The 27880-nt window shown below is 34.1% G+C and overlaps 1 protein-coding gene, 1 long non-coding RNA gene and 1 other non-coding gene across 4 annotated transcripts; all 3 read right to left on the reverse strand.

Annotated features, from left to right (window-relative positions):
* Positions 1–1248: 1248 nt before the first annotated feature.
* On the reverse strand, positions 1249–21852 carry LOC127851783 (isobutyryl-CoA dehydrogenase, mitochondrial-like). Of its 2 annotated transcripts, none has more exons than XM_052385657.1 (11): positions 21705–21852; positions 12558–12658; positions 11903–12072; positions 11300–11409; positions 10236–10312; positions 9109–9246; positions 8555–8690; positions 7154–7251; positions 6754–6906; positions 5223–5325; positions 1249–2025 (listed from the first exon to the last, which is right to left on the reverse strand). In XM_052385657.1, the coding sequence occupies exons 1-11, from the start codon at positions 21826–21828 to the stop codon at positions 2021–2023; spliced, it is 1215 nt and encodes a 404-aa protein (XP_052241617.1). In that variant the 5' UTR covers positions 21829–21852; the 3' UTR covers positions 1249–2020. The 2 variants fall into 2 exon arrangements, with proteins under 2 accessions (XP_052241617.1, XP_052241616.1); XM_052385656.1 differs by having other exon boundaries at positions 1249–2542.
* Trnat-ugu (transfer RNA threonine (anticodon UGU)) lies at positions 20357–20430 on the reverse strand. The gene has a single exon. It is a non-coding gene; the product is annotated as a tRNA-Thr (tRNA).
* A 4160-nt stretch (positions 21853–26012) lies between the features above and the next one.
* On the reverse strand, positions 26013–27122 carry LOC127851787 (uncharacterized). Its single transcript, XR_008035953.1, has 4 exons — positions 27040–27122; positions 26742–26763; positions 26288–26308; positions 26013–26098 (listed from the first exon to the last, which is right to left on the reverse strand). It is a non-coding gene; the product is annotated as an uncharacterized LOC127851787 (long non-coding RNA).
* Positions 27123–27880: the final 758 nt, after the last annotated feature.

The following is a 27880-nucleotide window of genomic DNA, read 5'->3' on the forward strand; positions in this document are numbered from 1 at the left end:
TTTAAACAAAGGTTTTTTTATATAATTTTGAGGAGCTTAAAAGCGAGTATAGATGATTTCGTTAGTGTCAACATTTTATTATCGCAATCTTAATCCAAGATATGATTGCGAACTAGGAATGCATTAATAATCCTTATAAGATTCTGTTTGCATGTAAAGTTTTCATTATATTCTCTATAATATTCATAATGGAAATTTTACTGAATGTAAATAGACTCGGCTCTGAAGTAATCACATTTGAAAAACAGGAACTTCCTCGAATTTGAGTTTATAAATCACGTCACCACACGATGCCCTTTTTATCTCTAGGCACTTCAATTGGTTAGTCATTTTGTCGATTTCATTTTTATCATTCTGCTCAATGATATTATAGAATGAATGTTCATCTTCATGTTAACTTTCGCCTTACACGCCTAGTATGCTTTACATGCCTACTTGCTTTTCTTTTGCTTGTTTTAACTGAATACAAAACACTTCACCTTCAAATTGCATGGCAAGCCTCGCCATGTTAAACCTTTCTTCAACTCGTCGGATAAATTCAAGTACACAGTGACACTAACATAGTATTCTCTATATCGCATGATGAGAAATATTCCAATTCATAACTTTTTATTTATGTGTATAGCTGTCCAGAAGCATTATCTACATGCAACGGCCACCAGTTAAACACTCCCCTGTTTTAAACTGTTCGAAAATGCCAAAAAAATTGCCATCTGTACAACATACATATCATGATCTGCCTCAAACTGCATTGTTTGTCTTTTTTTTTCAGCTCAATTGTATTAATAAATGACAATGACACATAGAACACATGTGATATAAACATGGTTAATACATTTGGTGTGTTTTTTTTGTTACATATACTTCCATTCAGTCATTTCTAACTAAAAGGGTAAATATAAATAATGCACGAGTAAAGTTTTAAGAGTGATGGCAGATTAAATTATTTTAGTAAGTAAATTCCTTTTCCTAGTTCCTTATTAGGAACATATCTTTCATTGTCAAATTAAATACTGGCGGTTTCGGAGATCTTGTTTGAATAAACAGTTTCACCAATGCACAATGGACATAATGGTATCACAATAGCTCACTTTGAGAAAAAAGTGCATAGAAGATCTTATAAAATGCAAACGTGTCATAATTCAAAACTGCCTTTAAAAAAGAGGGCTGACATAATACAAAACGAACCATACACTTATTAAGCTTCAACTGAGTATAGTTCGATGAACAAAATAGTATGACACAATCCACTTGTTTTGTATTTTATGTAAATTTAATTCATACTGTTTTTTCAATAATTTATCAATATTGACAAAATGTCATAACTTATATCATTTTCACCTTTGTAAGACAACACATCAGAGACTAAAAGTATATATTGCAAACCATAATTGTTTTCTTAACGATGCACAATGACAAAGCAAACTGTTTATCAGCACTTAATGCATAGCTCAGATCACTATGTTACCTAACATTGGTAATTATATAATTTATAAACAAATCACAAAACGTATTTATTGTTTAGAGACAAACATTGAGAAGCAACACATATGCTTTTCATTGTTAAACAACACTGTGAAATATACTGCAATACTTTATACCTGAGAAATACCAATTACTTCAATTCTTTTTCCCTCTGTGGCTTTCTTTTTGCATACATATTAGTTACTTGATTTACATTGGAAAAAACACAATTTTAAAATTACAACACATGAGTTTTCTATATGAAAGTATTAAGCAATCATGTCATGGTATCATCTACTCATGTCAACATTTTTTTAACAACTATGTACTGGAGATTTAGAAGTCTTAAGTTAAGAAAAAATTAATAGTATCATAGTTTTTTTTTCACATGCTTTCCTGTGGTTTATATTGAACAATTTTTGATTTAAAATAAATATTTCACTGTTTCAGACAATACTAAATAACAGTGACAAATTATCCAAAGTTTTCAATGTTTCACTTTGAAAGGACGCCATTAAGACATCATGAAATCATCCTTGCTGCAGAATTCTCTGGTTTAACCTTTAAATACAAACAGCATAAGGTCATAAATTAGATGAAAAATGCTGTGGTTTTAATAGACTTTTTTTTTCAACTCCATTGCTGGATCATAGAAAATAGAAAAATACGCAACAGGCTGCCCCAAGTGTGAAATACTAGTTTTGTCTATTTATTGTGAATTACAATAAATAATTACCAAAAACAATAAATATCACATTCATGAAGTCTATATACACTTGTTTGACATTTGTCATGTAGCATCATGGAAAATTATTTCCATTCTATAAACAGCATGTGTCCACCATGCAAAGTATGGTGCATACATGTATACTCAGCAGAAAATATTTCTACAACAGGAGTATTGTTGCAATTTTATCACAAAATCCAAAGAACCAACAAACTTAAAAGACATGATAGACACCAGGTAGTTTTAAAAAGCTTTAAAATTGAACAGTTTTCTGCACATGCTAGGAATATTTTCTTTGGCCTTCCAAGAGGATATCACGGGATACCAGAAGTCGCATTATTTCATTGGTTCCTGAAAACAAACATACGCTTGTGAACTTTGGACAACTCGTGTAAGTTTCCCATTGGAAAAAAATAGGGTGGCAATCAATACACAGAAAAAAGTAATATACTGACAAAATATTACACATTTGACTTGAAAGAAAAGGTTGTCAGTCAAATATGTTTTCACATTAATTTTAAATGATTCTTAAAGTAACTTTTGTTGAATATCAAACATGCAAACTTAATATTCTGAAACTAAAGAAATTTAAAATAAAAAATTCATGAAGGTTTGTAGAGATTTACATAATATGTAACGTAAATTAAGCAACACATAATTAAACTTAAAAGTCAGCCATATATAAAGATTTCATTCTGTAGATATGCAAAACAGCACATATACTCATAACTCTTTATGATAACAGATCTCATCAAATTTGGTTCTGGTAAAAGATGTGCAGCCATGCAGATATTGATTTTACATTAAGTGTTTTATTGCAATGCAAACATATGCATGTGAAAAGCAGCTAATTCATATTATTATCTTTTTTGAAGATATGATCTGATACTTTAAGAAAAGTAATAAAAATAAAAACAAGTTTCATTTTGCTTTGACCAATGGAGTCACCATTAATGAAATTTGATCTAAGTAAGATTAAGACTTTGTAAAACTGTATCAAGCGAAATATTTTCTGTGGGACACCTCAATTACCTTTTACTTTAACCTCTGGCTCTACATATACAGTGAAAGTAACAACCAGTTATTAATGCTTGCACAATAATCAGCCATACACTGGCACAAAAGTGATGCAAAACAATTTCATATGAGCCTCGCTTTGACAAAACAAGGCTTGTGCGTAAAGCATCATCCTATGTGTTCCTGTGCAGTTTGCACAGGCTAATTAGGGATGATACTTTCTTTTTAGACTTGATTTTCCCTAAGAAGAGACTTCCTTTAAACAAAAAATACCATAATACAGAAAGTTCGGCCCCAGATTAGCCTCTGCAGACTGCCCAGGCACATCTGGGTTGCCACTTTACACACATTTACCCAGGGCGAGGCTCATTATAGGTACAGATTCTGAATATTTGTTTTGCTGTAAGGGAGACAACTATTCTTATTGTGACAATTTCAATGAGTGAGTTAACTATTAGAGCTGTAACGATTGGGAGGCGGAAAACTACAACGGGCGAGGCATGGTCAGGGGTGATAACCCCAAAAAAGGGTTAGGGTAAGGGTTAGGGGTCGGATTAGGGTTAGGGTTGGGTTTAGGCTAACCCAAACCCTAACCCGACCCCTAACACTAACCCAAACCCTAACCCTCTAACCCCCCCTTGCGTAATACCATACCATGCCTCGCCCGTTGTAGTTTTCCACCTCCCGTAACGATTCGGTTTGATGCATTGAAAAACCGGGTCAACGCCGCCGATTCGATTTCGATACCAAAACGACCAATTTCGAATCAATTCACTGCAATCTGATTGATCCGCATTTTAAATCTTACTTTCCAAATCCATCATCTAAACTTTCTTGCCATTTGTTATACGTCTTGTGATTGGTCAATAGCCAATATGGCTTCCAATGAATGAATGAATAACATGCTGAGCATTACATCAGCCGCTTAAATGGCTTCCTCAACCACGCTGAAAGACGCACCGTCATTATTAAACAAATTATGGGAACATTTCAGATTTCGCGAAGGTTCTGATGCAAAGGCAACTTGCAAAACGTGTTTTGTTGACGTAAGTTACCCTAAATCTGGAAGCACTACAAATTTGAGGCACCATTTAAAGAGAAAACACTCGGTTGATATTTCAAATGTGATTTGTATCACCAACAGAAAGTTACTTTTACTAAATTATACCCATGTGATGTTTTGATCTCATTTTTTTCTCAATACATAAGGTTTGTTTACTAAATTGTGTGCATTCTGTTAAGAAGTCAACTGGAAGTTGTTTATATACTTACATGTTTGTTTCTGTTTTTTTTTCTGTTAAACACATGTGATACATTGTGCATTTTATGTTATTTAAGAATAACTCAATAGGAAGTTTTGTTCAATTTGGTACTTATAAAACAATGTTGCGTTTTAAATTTTATTTAAAAAATTGAACACTTTAAATGTACAACATAATAAGTTAATAACAAATACCAAACATATTAATTCATGCCCTGGACAAACCAAACATGAAATAGTTTGCAAAATAAGCAGCAAATAGCTAAATTTGAATCGAATAAAAAATAATCGAATTGGACCATTTGGTATCGAAATTGAATCGAATGATGGGTGAATCGTTACAGCTCTATTAACTATCTCTAAAATTATAGGAAATATGACATTCCAGCGTTGGTTCCCAAACTATGCACCTCTTCTAGAATGATATAAAGTAAATGATAGGATGGTACCAGAAGAGCATAAGTTCTGCATTAATTAACCAGTACATGTACAATGTATACTGAAATTTATAGCCACACCTTTGGTTGTTTGTACATGGGTTTACGATAAATCATCTTGATGAAGCAGCACATTGGTTTTGCTTTCCACTGCAAATATCAACTCATGGTCGACTTACTATTTAATTGACAGGAATGTACAGGTCAATTCTAGAGATACACTGTTCTACAATAAGTTGCTGTACCTATCGTCAGCAAAACATTTTGAGATATGAATATTTTCATGGAATGAGTATAATTGACGCAGTTAACGTACCTTCGAGTATCTGATGTACTCTGCAGTCTCTCATGTGTTGTTGGACTGGGTAGTCCTTGAGGTACCCATAGCCACCATGGATCTGTACAGCATGGTTACACACCTGACAGGAAATATGACATCTGTTATACTTGTGTGAAAGCAAATCAATAAATGAACTCACAGTGGAAAAATGAATGAGTGTGCTTCTTGTCATGGTAGTTATAAATCTAACTGAGACTTAATTTCAGTTGTAGAATGCACCACAAAATAACACAGAAGCAAATCATTTTACAAATTATAATTCTAGCTTGAAACATGCATTTTTTTTTAATTATCAATATTAAATTCCTAATATACTACTTAAAAACAAGAGATGTGTTTGTCAGAAACACAATGCCCCCTATTGCGCCGCTTTTAAATACAATGTCAATATATCATTTGGCAGGTTTAGAAATTATCTCCCTTTTAAAGCTTATTACTTCCCTTGGATTTTATTTTTTGATTTTTGACCTTGAAGGATGACCTTGACCTTGACGTTTTACCACTCAAAATGTGCAACTTCATGAGATACACATGCATGCCAAATATCAAGTTGCTATCTTCAATATTGCAAAAGTTATGGCCAATGTTAAAGTCTTCGGACGGACGCACAGACTGACAGACTGACGGACTGACAGACAGACTGATGGACAGTTCAACTGCTATATGCCACCCTACCAGGGGCATAACAAAACGCTGCATTGAATACACGCATATGCCCCCAGTATCAGCCTTGGTCCATTAGAATAAGTCTAAGTCCAAAAGAAGGTCTATGTCAAGGTCAAAATGAGGTAAGGTGAAGTGGGTGTGTTAGGACTGTCCATAGATAGCATTCATGCAAATATCAAAGCTTTGTAGCTAGCGGTATTGATGTTAGACCAAACATGTAACTTTGGGTTAACCAAGCATTTAAACGTTTTGAATAAATCTTAGTCTACAAAAAGGTCAATGTCAAGGTTTAAATGAGGTCAGGTGATGAGTATGTGTTGAAAGTGTTCATAGACTACATTCATGCAAATAATTAAGTGTTTATGTTAGAATGAAATTCCATTTTGGTTAACCTCATATGGATGGAAGAACCAATAATTTTAAATTGAATAGTGATTCAAGCATTCCTTGATAGATGAAAATATAGACAATTAAATTTTAATAGCTAAACAAGCATTCGCTAATATGACAATATCCATCATAGAGTATTGATGTTACATAGTCAATGAACTACTAAAAAAACTTACTTTGAGCATATTTGTGTGTTTATGTGGTTATTCCGTGCCTGAGACTGCATTATGTATGGACCCCGAGTGTGTCCCAGCACAAATCTAATCATTTTACTAGACTCAAAAAAATTTCGACACATTTTGAATTATAGCTGCAATTTCCAGCTATTTGTTCTCTTTAATTGATAGATTTTTAATTTTGGTGTGGTCTTGTGCTGTGGGAGGGGGGGGGATAGCTGGAATGCCGGAGGAAACCCTGTCTGTCCAGTATGGTAACCACCAACAATACCTACATTGAAGCATTCCTCTGTAGCAAAGTACTTGGCCATGGAGCATAGAGCCACCTTCTCAGGCCAGTCCTCATCAAGAGCCTGCGCAGCCTGGCGCACCATCAAACGGGAAGCTGTCACTTTGGTGGCCATCTCAGCAAGCAGAAACTGTAGATACTGGGAATGAAACATACTGTTATTGTCATTTGATTTATATTAGGAAGGTTTATGGATGAAATTTGGGTTTATTTGGTGCAAGATTTTTCTGCATAAAACACCTGTTTGTAAATATAATCCTTCATTTATTTGTTAAATCTCAGCTGTAATATAATACAAATTGACTCTCAAGGCTAGATAACTTACTTATAAGTATTTTCAGTAAAACATTTTTCACCGCAACAATAGTCAATGAAAAGCCACAGACCTGAAAGTTTTCAAGGGGCTGGTTAAACTGTTTTCTTATTTTGAGATAGTCCCTGGAGATCTCCAAACAAGCTTGAGCTGCCCCCAAAGAACATGATGCTGAAAGAATAAATTGGATATGCAATCAACATATTAATAATGCACCCTGACAAGTTTCATAAGCATCAAACAGACAAAACCCAACTAACAAAAGAGTGGTTTCATTCCAGTTATATAAGAGAGCTTCAAGTTTCATGTGGGCTTCTTTGACTTTATACGACTTTGTTTATTTTACATTTGGTCTATGATGATTTAGACAAATATATTTTCTTGTACTCTAATAACACCATTTTCTGCCAAAAAAACAAGGGCTGTTTGTAAAACATGCATGCCCCCCATATGGGCTGTCCGTTGTAGTGGCAGCCATTGTGTGATACGTTTTTTGTCACTGTGACCTTGACCTTTGACCTAGTGACCTGAAAATCAATAGGGGTCATCTGTGAGTCACGATCAATGTACCTATGAAGTGTCATGATCCTAGGCAAAAGCGTTCTTGAGTTATCATCCGAAAACCATTTTACTATTTCGGGTCACTGTGACCTTGACCTTTGACCTAGTGACCTCAAAATCAATAGGGGTCATCTGTGAGTCATGATCAATCTACCTGTGAAGTTTCATGATCCTAGGCATATGCGTTCTTGAGTTATCATCAGAAAACCATTTTACTATTTCGGGTCACTGTGACCTTGACCTTTGACCTAGTGACCTCAAAATCAATAGGGGTCATCTGCAAGTCATGATCAATCTACCCATGAAGTTTCATGATCCTAGGCGTATGCATTCTTGAGTTATCATCCGGAAACCATTTTACTATTTCGGGTCACCCCGACCTTGACCTTTGACCTAGTGACCTCAAAATCAATAGGGGTCATCTGCTAGTCATGATCAATCTACCCATGAAGTTTCATGATCCTAGGCGTATGCGTTCTTGAGTTATCATTCAAAAACCATTTTACTATTTCGGGTCACCGTGACCTTGACTTTTGACCTAGTGACCTCAAAATCAATAGGGGTCATCTGCGAGTCATGATCAATGTACCTATGAAGTTTCATGATCCTAGGCCCAAGCGTTCTTGAGTTATCGTCTGACAACCACCTGGTGGACGGACCGACAGACAGACCGACATACCGACAGACCGACATGAGCAAAGCAATATACCCCCTCTTCTTTGAAGGGGGGCATAATAAATAAAAGCAAAGAAATTAATGTTCAGAATGTGATAAAAGGTTTTAATGAAATTGATTTGATACACTAACAATATTTGTGTGGCACTAAGCATGTTCACCATTTTGCTAAGTTTTTAGGAGAAATTTACCAGCAGTGATCAAAGGTTTGGGTCAAATCTAAAGCGTGATTAACTACCAATATTTGTGCGTCCACCATTGAGGCCCTTCATGGCAATCTTGAAGCCATCTCCTGGCTGCCCAATCAAATGAGAGACGGGAACACGACAGTCCTCCAGTATCACAGCACGGGTAGGCTGGGAGTTCCAACCAACCTGGTGATAAACATAACACCAACTTATAACGCCATTTTTAAAGGTTGGTTTAACAATTTCAAGCATAAAAGGGTCGAAGAATATGAATGTCTGTTTAAGTTTGATGTTTTTATGAAAATGTTCAGGAAACAGCTTCAAAGAACAATTCCAGACATTTAAGTGGTATTTTTGATACAGCTCAACAATTACTGTGGCAAATAAGCAGTTAATTAAACAAGGCATTGATTTTAAACCAAACATAATTTCATTCAGGTCTGTGAAGATAGCATTTGATTTGTTGGCCTAAGAATTCAAAAACACAATGGTTTACTTTCAAATGAAATTCAGGGCCATCTATGAAATGAGCGACATCACAGCATCCTAAAAACTATAAAATCATGCTCAAATCTTTATTAAATATTAAGTCAGAATATGAGACCTTTTTCTCCTTCTTGCCAAAGTCCAGCCCCGGAGTTCCCTTCTCTATCACAATGCACGAGATCCCTTTAGGTCCCTTCTCCCCAGTCCGGCACATCAGGACGTAGATGTCTGACTCACCTCCTCCACTTATAAATGTCTGGTAAATAATTGAGTCCCGTTCTGAGAAAACTGGGCATAATGCTTGTGCGTAAAGTGCCGTCCCAGATTAGCCTGTGCAGTCTGCACAGGCTAATCAGGGATGACACTTTATGCTTTTATGGTATTTTTAGTTTCAAGAAAGTCCCTCCTTACCAAAAATCAAGCTTAGACAGAAAGTGTCGTCCCTGATTAGCCTGTGCAGACTGCACAGGCTAATCTGGGATGACACTATACGCACATGCATTATACCCAGTTTTCTCAGAAAGCGATTCAATTAAAGTTAGGCATTGGCTCAAAATTGCAACTACTTTAAAAATAATCTCATACAAAGTTATGTTTCAATGTTATATTAGACTGTGCATAAGATTATTCATGGTTACTTCTTAAGAAAACAGCAAAAATGACCTTATATAATAATGAACTGATAGAAGATAATGTAATTTTATGTTTAAATAATTTGATATTAATAAGCATTTGTCACCCAGACAAGAAATCATGTAATTTATACAGCAACATGTGAAGTGTCAACATAATTATTAGAAGAAAAGACAATTGACAATTGGAACTCTATTGTTTATTGGCCATTTCATTATTTGTGATATTTTGTAAACTATATTCATTACTCCAATATTCTTCTGACAAGAGAACCATGATGGCCCTCAAGCACTCACCTGAGTTCATCACTGAAGACTTGGCCTGGTTTAGGATGGTTTACACAAGTTTACAATGCACTTTGCATGATTCCAGACAATGATCGGTCACAATAGCTCACCTCAAGCAGTTCATGCTCAGGCAAGCTTAAAATAGCACAAAGCATCTAGTTGTTTTTCAAATTGATACAATTTAACTATTTTTATTGTTAAAAATATAACTCTATTTAAACAAATTTGTGACAAATTACTTAAGTTGGCCATAGTGAATTTCTTGAAAATACACTCAGACTGCACACTATTAAGAACAGACACATATAAACACACATCAGTTCACCTTAGATCCATTCAGGATGTAGTGATCTCCGTCACGTTTAGCAGACAGAGTCAGGTTGGCTGCATCACTGCCATTATCTATCAATGATATTATGTTATTGTGCAACGTTGAGTAATATAGTGTTAAGTATTTTATTGAGCTGACAAACCATATTTTAGTAGCCAATAGGCAAGTTGATTGTGAGTATGCCATCTGTGAAGGAGTAATAATATATCATAGTATTTCACACCATTCTGTTCATTAATATTTGTATTGTATACATATTCTTTTCTAAAATGTATTTGCATAAGCATTTAATGATGTAGTGAGATGTTTGCTGTTAACATCATGTTTCTCAAGATATTAACCATAAAAAAATAATGATTTATAATTTAAGCATGTTTTACATGTGGAGCTTTATATCTTTAATCGTTTGGCAAACTGGAACAGGTCTGGTTTAAAATTGTGTAGAATTTATAAATGTTTTAGTAAGGATGTATTTATTGTTGTCCTGGAAATGAAAGAAAAACAATCACCAAACACAGTTGTCAAATTTTAAGGTTCAGAACTTAAAATCTGACTAGTGAAAAGTTGTTTGGGTGACGGTTAAAATAAACCATCATATTTAAGTCACAATTCATAAACTATTTGCAGTGATATTTTTTGAGAAAATCTATTGTAATGGCTTATGAGTCGTAACTCACTTATTCGAGATTATTGAATGGCATCTTCACTGCTGTAAAGTCTGGTTTGAGGCATTGTAAACTGTTGACTATAAATGCAATTTGATTCAGGCTTGTGGATTAGAACTATAAGTGAAGAATATTTTAGCTGCGCCCTGGGGCAACTGGGCTTTATGCATGTTAAATGTTGTTCCTGACCACATTAGCCAATGCAGTCTGCTAATCGGGGACAACATTTTCCGCTTTTTTTTCATTTAAAAGAAAGTTTCCTCTTAGCTGAATCCAGTCTAGGCAGACTGCACAGGCTAATCTGGGGAAACACTTTACACATGCATTTAGCCCAGTTTTCCAAGACCGAGGTTCATTTATAACATTTATTCAGAACTTCCATTACTACCGTACTGGGCTCTGTAAGGCAATAGGATGCAAACTTCTCCATGGAGGCCAGCTGTGGTATCCAGCGACCCCTCTGAGCCTCATTACCAAACTCATCTATCATCCAGGCACACATGCTGCAGAAAAATAATTTCTACATGAAGTATAAATGGTTTCAATCAATAGATCTTACATTTTGTAGGTCTAACTTAAAGTAAAGTTAGATTATACAATCAACTACATGCCTCATATGTTTGTTCAATGCTGAACTAAATAAGCAGTACAGAGATTCAACACTAAGTTGGTAAGTGATTTCTTAATCCTTTAAAAAAATGTAATATGTCAGTTTTTATTCATAACCCTTTTTAAAATTATTACATAGACAATCCTTCCTTATTGCATTAATCAGTCTCTAATTACTGTTTTTGTTTATTTTTTTTAAATATATATTATCTGCAGTTAGAAAAATTTAACAGAATAAGGGACTTAAGAAAAGAACATAAAGCTTAATGTTATTTGAGCTTCAAATATAGACTCAGAAATAATATACATACACAGTCACAATACAAGTTGTCAAATAATTTTAGACAAGTAATTTTTCAACATTATACTACACACATGGTTACATACTTGTGTATACTTATATAAGCTGTTGTACTGGTGCAGCCCTGTGCTAGGGCCTCAAATATGATGGAGGTATCAAGCCTGCTCATGCCTGATCCCCCAAACTTCTCACTACAGTACACCGCACCAAACCCAAGACTGGCGGCCTTCCTCATTGCTTCAACTGGGAAGAATTCCTGAAAAAAAGTTTGCAATCATATACCAACATTGTATTCTTATATTACCTGCATTTATTTTTTTAAATACACAAACACATCACAAAATGTTGGTTACGGATTTTACATGAATATTCTTTATTTTTCTTAATTTGTCTCTTGTCATGGTCATTTAAAGGAATTCCATTTGACCTGCATGAACATGTAAAAAATTTACAGACAAAGGTTCCATGATGAAGCACTTAACCCATGTTGCTATGCCTATTTATTAAACCACACTACAAATGTCTTCATAGAACACCAATGCCCACACCAGCAACAACTGTAAAAGTCATATATATCTTCTTGGACAAAGGCAAACACACAACATATCATGTAAAGCCTTTGCTTTTCATTTCAAGAGCAGGAGTATAAAACTGCTCTTACTCAAAACAACATTATTTATTTTCTTCTGTACTAACATAATAATTATATTTAAGTAACAACAAAATAATAATATTGCAGACCTCCTCATCCCATTTCTTCATGTTAGGTTGAAGTTCATTTCTTGCAAAGTCTATAGCTAATGACTGTATATTCTTCTGGTCATCATTTAGGCCCAAAGATGCTAAAATGAAAAACAAAATGTACAATTTTTTCAAGCGTCTTAAAATATATATTATTAAAAAATCATTAACATAAATATATCAATTTTATGCTCAGTTATATCCAACAGAACAATCAATAATCATTTCATTACACATACTTGTGTACTTAGTGCAGATAAGGTAGATTTGATTATTCTGGTTAGTCATATAATGTGAAACACAATGCCCCATTCTGCACTTTGAAGCCGCAAAATATCTATCATTAAGTTCAAGGCCTGTAACTTCTGTAAAAACCTATGGACTGGAACATACTTGAACTTGATCTGTAAGTCATGAAGATTGACTCACACAAACAACATCTAGAAAAGTGTTACTTTTAAGAAAATATTTCCAATTCCAAAAGGCTCATAACTTCATAACCTGTTATTCTAACTAACATTTTTAAGTTCAAGGCTGGTAACTTTGCCCATAATCGATGGACCACAATTAAACTTGAGCTTGATCTGTAGGCAGTGTTTTTTTTCACCATTTTGGGAATGGGATTGGGTCCCTTTGGATTGGTTTAATTTGCGGCATTTTGACTAAAATTGGGCAACTAGTGTTGTTGTTGTTTTTCTGCTACAAATGCTTACAATTGAGAATATAAGTGTTTTCAGTATTATATTTACTTAGATTGAACTTATATGGATGGGAGATGAACAAAATATAAAGATCTTAAAAAATATATATATAATTTCTTCGAAACCTTCCATTGGGATATTTAACTCCCATTTGGAAAAAATATATACTTTTTTCAATTGGGAATGGGACCAATTACAGGACCCAATTTCAAACGCAAAAAACACTGGTAAGTCATGCAGGTAGACACACACCAAAAATCAGGTCAATATCAGCAAGCATTTAGGAAAACACCTCCTGAAACAGAATGCTGGACAGACGGAAACCCTGTCGGAAGCATAATAAAAATGGTTTAAAATTAAAAAAAACAAAAAAACAATACGCTCAGTTAAGTGAATGCTGATGCACCTACATGTAGAATCCTTTTCAGTATCCGTTCAGTGGTAAACTTTAGCAAGTCTTAGTACAAAATAATTCAATGTCAAGCTCAAAATAAGCTCATGTGATGTGAGTGAGCTGAGTCATGAATGAAAGTATCAAATCTATTTTGTTAAATAGTATTAATGTTAAGGGAATTATCAATTTGTGTAAATTAAGAATATTGGCTTCTAAAGGAGTCGAAAAGTAGGTCAATATAAAGGTATAGGTAAATAAAGTCATGTGATGTCCGTGTGTTGAAAGTGTTCATACATACCATCACTACACATATCAAAACTTTCTAGCCAGCAGTTATGGTGTTAGACCAAACAGGTCATTTTGGGTAAACCGAGAACATGGACCTTTTAAAATAGTCCAATGAAGGAAAATGTAAAGGTCAACATGAGGTCAAGATATGTAAGAGTGTTGATAGTGTTCAAAGACAACATTCAGACAAGTATTAATACAGCTTTGTGCGAAGCAGTATTGATGTTACACAAAACATGTAATATTGGACTGTTAAACCTTGAAAGACAAATAAATGAACAAAAGGACATGTCAATTGCTTTATGCATCCTGGCGTCAGTTTTTAAAAGTGTATTTTTTACCTAGTTTGAGCATTAAACTTTAATAAAAAAAAAGAAAAAACTAAGTATTAAACCGAGTCTCAAACATGTGTCCAAGTATGTGCATACGTTTACTATCAGATGTTCTCCTTCCTAAACATATGTCAAATTTGAGTAAGACAGACATAAGCCCATCGGGACCTACGCCCTCCAAATAATTTACCACCTTTTACATTCAGGCTCTCCCATAATTTCATCAGACTGGCAACTTTATACGACCATATCAGTTGCAAAAAGTCAGTGTAATTTTCTGCAAAGAAATCCAAAGAATGTGAACCATCATGCAGATAAGCCATGTGTTTTCTTTAAATGTACCTGGTGCTATCATCAAGTACTTATTGTGTTCACTGCAATCTTTCCTCATTCACATGGTGATTGTTTGCCTCCACACTATGTTTTTGACATTTTTTCCAAGTTTCTACTGCTAACTTGTCATTTACACTCTGACTACATTACAACCAAGAACAAGTCATTGAGGTAATTAGAACCCAAAAGATCTACTAGGCACACAGTTTGGTTGTCACTGAATCTCCTTACATCTATAGACAATTTCTTGGTGTTTTCATGGCAACTCTGGCAAGACTGTCCTACGTACACTCCCCTATTTTTTGCATTTCTATTAAGTTGCTGCTGTATCTATGGTGTTATTAGTGCAATCTTTATGCCTTCTAGTCAGGACAACATCAGAACAAGGAAGCTTGGTGTGAACATCCAAAGTAGTTGCCATAAGATGCCACCTTGGCCTTCTTGGCACTTGGACACCTTTTTTTATGTGCTTTCACAATGACCCCACAGAATCCTTTGTGATTCAACTGCGTCCTGAATCACCTTAAGAATGAAGTAAAAATGTCTGGTGTGAGGAGTATTAAAAAAATAGACCTCTATTTGAATCCATGATAATAAGCTGTAATTGTTAAAAACTTGTCTCAAACAATACCTTATACAAAATATACAGTTATGAATTGTATAGCTTAACAAATTGAGCAAACATTAAACAACAAGAGCTGTGTTCGTGAAACACAATGCCCCCTACTGTGTCGCTTTGAAGCCATATATTTGACCTTTGACCTTGAAGGATGGCCTTGACCTTTCACCACTCAAAATGTGCAGCTCCATGAGATACGCATGCATGCCAAATATGGAGTTGCTATCTTCAATATTGCAAAATTTGACCTTTCAGGGTTCCCAGCTTTTTGCATATACAAAATTCCCTGATATTTCCCTGTTTTTCCCTGATGAGAGATACAAATTCCAGGATCATAATTTTGACCTATTTCTTGTTTTAGACACCCTCAATTTAATAGCAGTTGCAGACAATAACATGTATTATATTTATGTAATTTTAAAGCAATGGCCTCCCATTGTTAAAAAATAGGTATTTACTAATATTACACTTAGCTACATTTATACTACAAAGTCACCATAGCCATGCTGAGGAATTGATTTGCTGTTTTAATTGTATGGACTTTTCGACACAAGTCGTGAAAGTCTGACCAAACAAAATTCCCTGATTTTTCCCTGATTTCAGGAACTTTTCCCAAATTCCCTGACTGGAAAAAGTGAAAGTCTTTTTCCAGGTTTTCCCTGATTTCCAGGTTGGCTGGGAACCCTGCTTTTGACCTTGACCTTAAAGGAAGACCTTGACCTTTCACCACTCAAAATGTGAAGCTACACATGATAGGCATGCATGCCAAATAACGAGTTGCTATCTTCAATATTGCAAAAATTGAACTTTTACCTTGACCTTGAAGGATGACCTTGACCTTTCACCACTCAAAATGTGCAGCTCCATGAGATACACATGCATGCCAAATATCAAGTTGCTTTCTTCAATAGTGCAAAATTTTACCTTTGACCTTGACCTTGAAGGATGACCTTGACCTTTTACCACTCAAAATGTGCACTCAATGAGATATGCATGAATGCCAAATATCGAGTTGCTATCTTCAATATTTAAAAATTTGACATTTGACCTTGAAGGATGACCTTGACCTTTCACCACTCAAAATGTGCAGCTCCATGAGATACACATGCATGCCAAATATCAAGTTGCTATCTCCAATATTGCAAAATTTGACCTTTGACCTTGAAGGATGACCTTGACCTTTCAGCGCTCAAAATGTGCAGCTCCATGAGATACATATGCATACCAAATATGAAGTTGCTATGTTCAATATTGCAAAAGTTATGGGCAATGTTAAAGTTTTCGGACGGACGGACAGACTGACGGACGGACGGACTGACTAACGAACAGACGGACCGACTGACGGACAGTTTAAAAACTATATGCCACACTCAGGGGCATAAAAAAGTTATGGCGAATGTTAAAGTATTCGGACGGAGGGACAGATGCCATATATTTGACCTTTAACCTTGAAGGATGACCTTGACCTTTCACCTTTCACAATGTGCAGCTCCATGAGATACACATGCATGCCAAATATCAAGTTGCTATCTTCAGTAGTGAAAAAGTTATTATCGGACGGACAGACGCCATTTATTTGACATTTGACCTTGAAGGATGACCTTGACCTTTAACCACTCAAAATGTTCAGCTCCATGAGATACACATGCATGCCAAATATCAAGTTGCTATCTTCAGTAGTGAAAAAGTTATGGCCAACGTTAAAGTTTTTTTCGGACAGACGGACAGACTGACATACACACATACACAAATACTGACATACTGACTGACAGACAGTTCAACTGCTATATGCCACCCTACCGGGGGCATAAAAAGTGCTCAAGAATTGCAAAAAAAAACGTTTGCAATTCTTTCAAATACTATTTCGGCATATATGTTACTAATACTATTAAAAGATGTGATAAAATAAGCATCCAATCGGGACAGGGTTTACCCACTGAACTAGTGCATATCCTCATGTCACCTATTTTTGCGATGTGAGCACGCAGATTGTTCCATGCAACATTTTCTGGGAATTGTGAAAAAGCAAAGACCTAGAGAATACACAGATTGGAAACTTCTTGCTCTATCGTTCTATCTCGCGGCGGGGTCACGTTGTAAAGTAACCGATAACCGTTAAGATAGCGACGCGTCAGTAGCAACAGCTAAGATTATCGAGCAAAGTTATGCGAAAATGTTACAGCGCTATAGACAGGTAGCTATAACTTGGTCAATAATGATCTGATTATTATAAAATAAAGTTTCATAGAAATATTAGTAATTATGCTTTAATAAAATATTTATATCATTTAGCAGCTAGAATGAGAATTTATTATGCCGCGATGGTTAAAGAAATAGCATTATAAGAATTTCCAAATCGCTGCAAGAATGCGGTTGAATAGTTTATTTGAAAGGCTTTTGCTGATAAAATATTATTGTATACATTTTTATTATCACATATAAAACTTTATAAAATACTTTTATTTAAAAACGGATTTATATATGTGGACACATAGATCTATGATTCTGATAAAAACAACATTACAGTATAATAAATGCGATGATCATTCGATCCAAAAACAGTTTCAGTCCGACGTATTTTAATACTGATTCTGGAGATTTTTAAATTTTTTAATTCTCTTTTTTTTTTTATTATGATCTAATTCATGAGTTATAGGTTATTAAAGTTTTGGTTGTAATACTCAGTTTTTTTTTTCTTTTCATAATTAATAAAAGCTCTAAGTTTCCTGGACTAGGATTGTGCGAAAGAAAAAAACCCATAAAAAACACAACATTTCACACGCGTGTTAATTGTCGGATAAATTAGCAAACCGAAAAAGATGTGTTTTTTTTGTTTTTTTTCCTTAATCTTGGGAATTATTTAAAAGAAGGAATCCTAACTTCAATTATCATGTTACGTTGTTGATTGATTTTAATTGTGTGATCAGTGGCCGCGGCCGGCAAATTCATTCTTTAATTGCCATTGTGATGTCCCATTAAGGTAAGTCTTTGTTGTAAATGTTTTAGATTCTAATATACTTGTTTGTAATAGTATGTTATTAACACGGTGAAATGCTGTATAAAAGTAAAGCACATTTGAAGGCAGGTGTGTACAATAGGGTAAAAGAGCTTAAAATTGTACAGACATTGTACATGGCCAAAATCCTTTAAAACGAATATTTTCATCCAGGTTTTTAATTCATACCTAGATTAACATCCCACCTTGCATAAAAAACTTATTTCATCAATTTGAGATGAAAAATGACGAAGTTTTTCAAAAAGAACCAAAACACGTTTGATGGCATGTGTGTACATTAAAACTGATTCATCCACAATAGATAATTAAAATAGTACCAACATTGTAAAAGGCCAAAATCCCTTAAAATGCATACTTTCATCCAGTTTTTTTATTCATACCTAGATTAGCATATAACCTAGCATACAAATCTTACTTCATCAATTTGAGATGAAAAATGACAATTTTTTTTGCAAAGAACCAAACACTTTTGACGGCAGGCGTACGTGTACAATAGGGTAAAAGAGCTTAACATTGTACCAACATTGTACAAGGCCAAAATCCTTTAAAATGAACATTTTAATCCAGTTTTTGTAATTCATACCTGGATTAACATATCACCTAGCATACAAATCTTACTTCATCATTTTGGTATGAAAAATGACAAAGTTTTTCAAAAAGAACCAAAACACGTTTGACGACAATCATGTACACCAGGGTAAAAGAGCTTAAAATTGTACCAACATTGTACAAGAATGAATCCTTTAAATTGATTATTTTCATCTAGTTTTTATTTTAAATTTATACCTAATTTAACATCCCACCTAGCATAAAAATCTTACTTCAACAATTATGGATGAGAAATAGAAAAGTTTTTCAAAAAGAAACAAAACACTTTGGCGACATGTGTCAGAAATGATTAAATGAAATAAAAGTATAAAATTGTACCAATTGTACAAAGGCAAAATCCTTTAAAATTCCTCATTTTTGTCTAGTTGTTTAACTCATACCAAGATTAACATCTCACCTAGCATAAAAATCTTATTTCATCAATCTCGGATAAGAAATAAAAATGTTTTTCAAAGAGAACTAGAACACATTTGACAGCAATTTTCTCAACCTGTGACATTTTGCGCCCAACATGGGACCGTGACGTTACCTGGCAATGTTTTTTTATGACTATTTCGGGGCAAATATTCAGCCACATTCCCCTTAAAAAAGAGTATCTATTTTTCCCCCATTTTGTAGAAAAATCCCCTCCAGAAGTTAAAAATAAAATAAAAAAATAATTTTTTTTTGTTTTTTTTTATAGAAAGAACTGTCTTATGATAAATATAACTCAAATTTATTTCATAAACAACTAACAAAGTATATATCTATAAATAATATGATTAAGAATTATTATAAAGAGTTATATTAAATTTGATTTTCCCAAATCAGTGGACTTTTCACATGAATTGCATTTTTTTCCCAAAATGGCAAGGAAAAGGCCTGATGTATCTATATTGTGTGAATATTTGTTGATAAAAACATTCCAATTTGGTCCATTTTATTGATAAAAAATGCTCAAATTTGCCATTTATCGATATAAAAAATCATAATTAGACTCAAAATGGCTAGGAAAACTGAGACTGTGCATGAAGGCTGAACTATCTGAAACTAATGTTGAAAAAAATCATTGATATATATTTAAGAAATAGGACAAATACAATTAGCTGTGAATATTACATTCATACGTACGTGTGTATTCATATAATAAATATCATTACATATAAAAGAGTGAATATCTAATTTTCCCCTTTTCCTAAAAAACGACGCGTTTTTCCCCTTTGGACAGGCCCCGCCACCATTCCCCTTTAAGTGAAAAAAAACACTGCCTGGGGATACTCCTACGGAGGCCCATGGTTAATTATATATCACCTCGAATCCCTGTATTCGAGGACGAATACATATTCAAGTGGGGGTGTATGTCATGGTCTGAACTTGGTCACGCTAGGGGAGAAGTTGTGTGGCGGCCCGGTAAGCTCAGTCGGGAGAGCACGCGCCCTGTAAGCGAGGTGTCCCGGGTTCGCGTCCCGGACTGGCCGCACAATTTTCTCACTTGCCGCTAACAGCTGCAGCTGGTGAGAAAATTGTGCGGCCAGTCCAGGACTCGAACCCGGGACACCTCGCTTACAGGGCGAGTGCTCTCCCGACTGAGCTAACCGGGCCGCCACAAAAATTCTCCCCTAACGTGACCAAGTTCAGACCGTGACATATGTATTTATTTTCATGCATAGTAATGATAGTAAAACAAAATACTTGTAGAGCATGCAGCGATTTTCTTTGTCCAATTGGGAAAAGTACCTGTACCGGTCCAATTGGGAAAAATTGAGATGTGAAAACCTCAAAATTGGGAAAAATCGAGTCGTGAAATCCTTAAATTGGGAAAATCATGTCGTGAAGTTTGGGTCTTATTGAATACATCATACAGTTCATACTTAATTGAACATACCCGTTGAAATAATCATTTGCAGGCATGCCTTAATGACCATTAAGTAATAAAGTTGATATAAATAACAAAATATTATAAAAAACACACAAAATCAATTACAAGTTGTGTTAATCTCTTGTAAAGCAATGTCTCTGTCTTTCTTTCTTTTTTTTAATTTCAACAATCTTTGATGTTTGATCAGTTGCTGGCATCTCTCTCTGCACAGCATCATTAGTGCTGTCAATGTGTCCTGTCATAGACGGTTCCGATTGTTCGTGCAAAGATTGTTCATTAGACTGAACACCCTTTCCACAGAGGCAAGGTTACAAACCGACGTAAAACAGTATGCGGCTGCCTGACAAAAGAACCGGAAACAGTAAAGACTCTATTGATTGCACGCGCTGTGTTGGGTTTTGTTACGAAACTTTCGATTATTTTGAGAAAAAATTCGGACGCCGATTGGGATTTTTTCAGATGCCGATTGGGAATTTGGGAATTTTCGCTCGATTGGGAAAGTACTGTTTACCGGTACTTTATAAAGAAGGAGGAAAATCGCTGGCATGCGTGTGACGTCATTACCAAAGCCGCATTCTTAATGTAACCAATTAAACAATTAGGCTATGCTCGAAATAAGGGAATTGTACAATATATAAGGACCTAGTCAATATACATTGCCGCCATAGAGTCTTTTGATAATTTTTGCTCTGGCAGACTCTTCAGTTTTATTTTGAACGCGAATTATTTCAGCAATATAAGGACCAAAATTTTGTTAAAATACCTGTGGCCTATCCAGGCACATTGATGCATTGTTTCGTGGTAAATTCCATTAAAAGTTAAGAATAAAGAATCGTTGTCGATAATGTACACGCCTCAATATATATTTTAAATGTTTAATTGCCCATGATAAAACAAGCAAATGATGTTTGTCCGAAGATGACATATCCGAAAAATACTACACAATGCAAGGTCAGTTGCATTTCGATAGTTTTTAAAGATATGAAAAAGGGCTTACGATCAATACAACTTCCAGCTACCCAACTGTCACCGAGAAATCGCCCGTCACACTTATATAAACAATATTTTCCTTTGTTGAGTAAGATTTTTGACGTTACAATTTTTTTTACTAGCTGCGCCATATTTTATTTTAGAAGAGCTCTTTCGGCTACATTACACATATCAAAGATCTATCGATATTTAAAGGGTGTCGGCTCTTAAGGCACCAAGCTCTTTCGGCCCCGGTTTTTTCAGGGGTATTGTGTCTAATCATGGTACCGTTGTTATTAGGACAATGGCGTGCACGTTCATGGATAATATTTAAGTTAGTACAAAAATTGAAAAGAATATGTATGAAACAATATTTAAATTAAATATGTTTATCATATGACCTTATATAAGCTATACAAAAATGCCTTATTTGATTGACTCAAATATTATTCACATCAAAATAAGCATAAGGGACATAACGCAAATCAAACAATACATTTATTACTTCATTAGCTATAAGCCGACTACAAGCATGCAAGTGCTGCATTATACCATAACAATCATGGTGCAATTAATCAACAAATGAATACCATTCGTTCTTAAAACTAAAAAAATAATGTTATTTGTTTTTCAGGCCACGCTATTTGTCAAACCGAATGAAGGAGAGGGGGAGGCGGCTTATTTGTTTAATTCCTTTTTTTCCATCAGAAAAAAACATTCACGATTTTCACGTACTATGAAGTTTTTTATCCTAAAAGTAAAACTGCCCATATGCATGTAGATTGAGTAGTGTAAATTAACGTTGTCCTTACTCTGACATTATAAAATAACTCATGCATTTAATCCCCTGAAACAGGTAAACATCAGAAAACTCATTCACACGCATGGCAACTTCCACTTCACTTAAATTGTCTTAAATACCTTTAATGCATTTTCAAAAATAATAAAATCTGTAACTTTAAACAATCATGAACGTTTCACAACGAATGTGGCGAGGCCTGAGAAACTTAATAGTTTAGTAAAGTAGCAAAACGACTTGATAACAATGCATTTTGATGCGCCAGTGACTTAGTCTACGGCGGTAGGTCAATCTGAATAATGATCAGTATTTATTGTTATAATATATGTATTCCAATTCTACAACTGTGATACCATTACACATGTGCTGTATTAAAAAAAATACAGTATGTATGCACTTGTTTGAGTAGAGAATGCCAAAAACGGGTTAACGTTAAAAATGAACTTACATTTAATTCTACCTGTCGAAATAACAGATTATATTTTAAGGAAAATAGTCACTGGCAATCGCTTTGTTTTCCCTTGCAAACCAAACACCTTTTTTAAGATTTGAATTCACGTATTTTGTTCAAACTACTTTTATGTAAACCAACTTACGTACCTAATTTTTGCATAAAATATAATAGAAAGAGTGTATTTTAAGCACTGAAAAGTTATGCCGATGTGTCATCCATATATTATTTGTTGAAAACAATATACAAGTTATAATTAATGTTGTTATACACGTATAATCATCGCTGACTTTGACAGCATTATCATTATATAAAAACACTTATAATTAAATATGAACCAAAGCAAACACTTATCAAACACGTAGTTTAATTTTATTTTAAATCACTTACATTATAGTATATATACTTATTGGGAGTGCAAATGTGGATCAATTGTAAGACCCTTGTTGTTGTCAACTTAAAAATAATATGTACCAACAGGAAAATTATAACAGTGTGACTCAATTCTGAATATACAGCACCAAATCGAACAAGATCAATTTCGCATACATGCCAAAACACTTAATTACATTCCAGATGGCAGATAACATGGTTAACATAATGATTAATCACTTAAAACAACCGACATTATAGCATCATATCGCAAAGTGTATAAACATGATTAATTATTAGCTTTGTGCATGCATTTACATATCACATATAAATATATGTTTCAAATATGTTTTGTTCTAGGTAATCTACAGCTTGTTCAAGTGTGTGTATATGAAGAGTATTCGAAAAAACAAGTAAACAGCTTGTGTTAGAATGCATAAAGGAGGTCAGTCGCAAACGCGATAAATTGTTTTAACAATATCTTAGTCTGGGAAATGGGTATGTTTATTGATCTTTAACCATAAACGAGACAAAAACATAAATAAATCTGGCATCTTAGTAATTTTCATCGTCGTTGACTTATAAACTTCGATTAAAAACATGGGAAGAATGCATAACTCCTCGCGAATTTTTGTAGATCAAGCAATTTTGATATGAAAAACATATAAACATACCAATTATATACACAAAGCAAATATGTGAATTGATAGTTAATGTGAATATCTACACGCAAAACAAATGCACAAAAATCTGTGTAGGAAATTATTGTAATATTTAACAACTATTTAATCAATTTTAGTGCAATATTTACGCAATAATTTACATTTTGGTAAATTTTTACTTTAAAATAACTATTAAGTACTCAACTGCAAGTCAGACACCTGTCATTCAAAACAAATTTTGTAAAATTGACAAAATATTCATTTGTATTCTTCATATTGTAGCAGTAGTTTAGCAGTAGTTTTTTTTATGTTATTTACATTTATCTTATTACATCTTAAAGTGTTTGTTTGTTATGCTTGAACAAAATGTTTGTTTCAATTTATCCGACTGAATTTTTTGTGTGCCTTCTCTGAATGTTTAGCCTTCTAGATTGATATGTTATCATGTTTGCTATATTCATTCATATTCACCAAGTTTAGGGTAAAAAATAACTTGTATAGTGAGTAACTCGTAGAAACTCGTAATAGAAAGTACAAAGAAACACTCTTTGGCCGAACAATATACCAATTCTAATTTGTTCGGCGATATGATTATGAACAAATATCGTTTTTGACTGAACCGTATTAATAAAACATTCAAATACAATAAGCACACATATATCGTTTTCGAAAAGAGTATATAGAGCAAGAAAACACAAAAAATGTGGCAACTTCATCCTTTAACGTATTCTCCTAAACGTGCATTATATGTGTATTTTTTTTAAGTTAAAAGTCCCCGTCGCTTTTTTGTTTTTAATTAAATTTCTGCAAAAGTCTTTGTCATTTTCCAACTTCTGTTGTGAAGGTCATTCTCACTTTCAATACATGCAAGTATTTCTTTTTTCCCTGGTAATTTACCCATTATCAAAAAACGATCAAAGTGTCTGTGAACAGCTCCTTTTTCGTTTTCACTCCATTGCTTTTTGGCTGCTTGTTTTGTTCTCCTGGTATTTGAAGTACTCTTTTCTGTACATGGATAATAAAACACCATATGACGTCGCTAACTGCCTTGTGTAAGATATTCATATTAAATATATATACTTCAGTACAATTTTTTATAGCAAAATTACGACAAAAGCGTCCAGGTACTTACGGCACCTGATAATGACATCGATGTCACACGACAAATTTGGAAACATTATTTTCCCTAATGAATCAAACAATTACTTTTTTAAAGATTGGCTGAATACACCGACGTAGCATGTCATAACATATACCAGGTTGTTCCAAACATGTTATCAAAGTTCGAAAAAGTATACAATGAATATTTTGTACAGATACTAATAAGACAAAATGTATGCACGGTTAAATGAAAGGTATTGTACTTCTCTGGACAAATGTGTTGGAAGAAAAAAGAACTGGTGAACGGACTGTGATTCACGGTAAATCCTGTATGTATTGTGCGGTGGTGGGTATAAAATGAACTATCTTTTCTTACCAATGTCAGAATGTATCGTATAGCAAAATATCGAGTAGACGCTATTGTTTTTTTGTCGTTAAGATAAAATATCAACCAATGTCCATATGTTACACGCAAGTTAAATTTCCTAATGTCTCAGAGTTTCATACACAGTATTTGGCAGCGTATAAGTCTTATACTGAAAATTAAAATGATTTAACACTTCTTGGATGACCGATAATTAACGTTTTTGTGATTACGATGAAGTCGATGTTTATACACTACAGTGGTTAATACACATGCTCACCAGTTTCATTGACAGGTGTAAATTCTAAATTCTTTGTGTATATGAAGATTTTGAAAGACATGTAGTTCATAGTCACTACAACTGGTAAACAATATTTTATTCTTTTAAAGTTCGCATAACGTGTGCTTTAACATGTTAATATAATGATCATTGACGTACGTGTTATGTTAAGCCCAAATACCAATTAGCATCAGCCGATATAAATATTGGCACAATATAATTTAAGGTAAAATTACGCCCATTTCACTGAAGACTAAACCAAACCAGAAAATACGCCGTAGTAGCTCCGACATAGTGAAATATTACAAACCGTCTCATCGACTTCTTCCGTGTGTACGGATGTTGCTTGTCCTGGTTCCTGGCTGTCCGTAGATCTAGTAGTCATTGTGTTGCCTATTCAAAACAACAATAAAAAATGGTATAACACATAATTTAGTCAGAGTTTAAAAGTTCGTTTTTCATGAAACCATTTAGTACAACACATTGGCATTAAATCCTTGTACAACAATTACAATAATTTCATGATGTTCATAATATGTATTTAGGCATGTGTAGTAATAACAAAATCACTGTGAAACATACCCTTTTTTGTTCCGTACATTTCTGAAAATGCAAAAAACAAATACACATTATCAGACAGAACGCATTTCAAGTAGAGCTTGACGACGTTTAATGATAAACCATTTTAATTCACGGCTAAAAGGTATTTAACCAGAAAATACGCATTAGTAAAGCAAAATTACGCCCATTTCAATGAAGACAAAACCAACCAGAAAATACGCCTTAGTAGCTTCGACCTTGCGAAATATTACAAACCGTCTCATTGACTCCTTCCGTGTGTATGGATGTTGTTTGTCCTGGTTCCTGGCTGTCCGTAGATCTAGTAGTCATTGTGTTGCCTATTCAAAACAACAATAAAAATTGGTATTACACATAATCTAGTCAGTGTTAGAAAGTTCGTTAGTTATGAAACCATTAAGTACAACGCATTTGTATTATTGCATGTGTAGTAATAACAAATCACTGTGAAACATACCCATTTTTTGCTCCGTGCATTTCTGACAATTCAAATAACAAATACACATTATCAGACAGACCGCATTAAAGTAGAGCTTGACGACTTTAAATGATTAAACATTTTAATTCACGGCAAAAAGATATTTGAATATCTGTATTTAAAATGAATAACTCGTGAATGAACATGAATGTTATCATAAAACTGATTGGCTATATTTATAAAAATAATAATTCAAAAGACATTTAAAGCTAATTTAAAATGTGATAAATATCAGTGATAAATCCATCACAGATGACATCTTTACAATAGAATGTACCTTTCTCCATGGAAGTGTTGGTACTCCATAATCATATCAGAGTTCCTCGCCAATTGCAATGTCTCTGTCGGCGAAAGTGCATAGATGTGGAGCTTGGTTTACTTCAACTATTTTCATTACACAATTTTGTTTTGCGTCTCCATTTTCGGCATCATTTATCATTCGACCCTCATGAAATATATCGTTGGTTGCGTCAATGCTGAATAAGACATTTAAATAAACACTTCTGGTGCTTTAAACTAAAATAACGCGCATGTAATATTTAATAAATATGGTGAAAAAACTAAAGATAATTCTTCTTCTAATGGCGTGATTTAAACGTTTGATGTGCAAAGTAAAGATAATTTGTAGTTACCAGCAAGATTTGTCTCTGTATTTAAAAAAGTAAATGAAACTGCCTTGACCCTCCTTTTCATACTCCTTTTCTAATTGCCGTGCATGTTTTACTCGTGTAATCAGATCCCATTTGTATTCGAGAAGAAAGTCTCCTTTTTAAGAGGCTTAGTGGCAAAGACTCCTTCGCCTGAAATATTTATATTTGTAGACATTTTATATTAATAATCATTTTGGTCATATAATTGAAGGCTAGATATAGGCGCCAATAGTGTTTTTTTCATAAATAATCAATAAATCTTTATGCTACTTCCATACTTCTGCCCAGTATTAAGTAACCCAATAGTCCATGTTTGTTTTCTTCTTTTTAATGGAAAGGGGCTACGATGTTCTTTTATAATTTCTAAACGACTTTAAACATAACCATATACAAAAATATTTGTACCTATGACATCATTGACGGTGTTTACTTCAAAACCTGGTGGATCAACGTAATTCTGGCAGTACG

Source organism: Dreissena polymorpha, chromosome 11 (genome assembly GCF_020536995.1).
Source record: "Dreissena polymorpha isolate Duluth1 chromosome 11, UMN_Dpol_1.0, whole genome shotgun sequence".
Taxonomy (NCBI): Eukaryota; Metazoa; Mollusca; class Bivalvia; order Myida; family Dreissenidae; genus Dreissena; species Dreissena polymorpha.

Bases quoted from the DNA above. Each gene is read 5' to 3' on its own strand.
- LOC127851783 (XM_052385656.1), bottom strand. From the start codon at position 21,828: ATGGCGCAGCTAGTAAAAAAAATTGTAACGTCAAAAATCTTACTCAAC. The intron at 12,659-21,704 runs GTAAGCCCTTTT...TTTTCATTTTAG, and splicing joins AGCTGGAAGTTGTATTGATC to CATCTTTGGGCCTAAATGAT. The intron at 9,247-10,235 runs GTGAACTGATGT...ATTATTTACCAG, and splicing joins ACATCCTGAATGGATCTAAG to ACATTTATAAGTGGAGGAGG.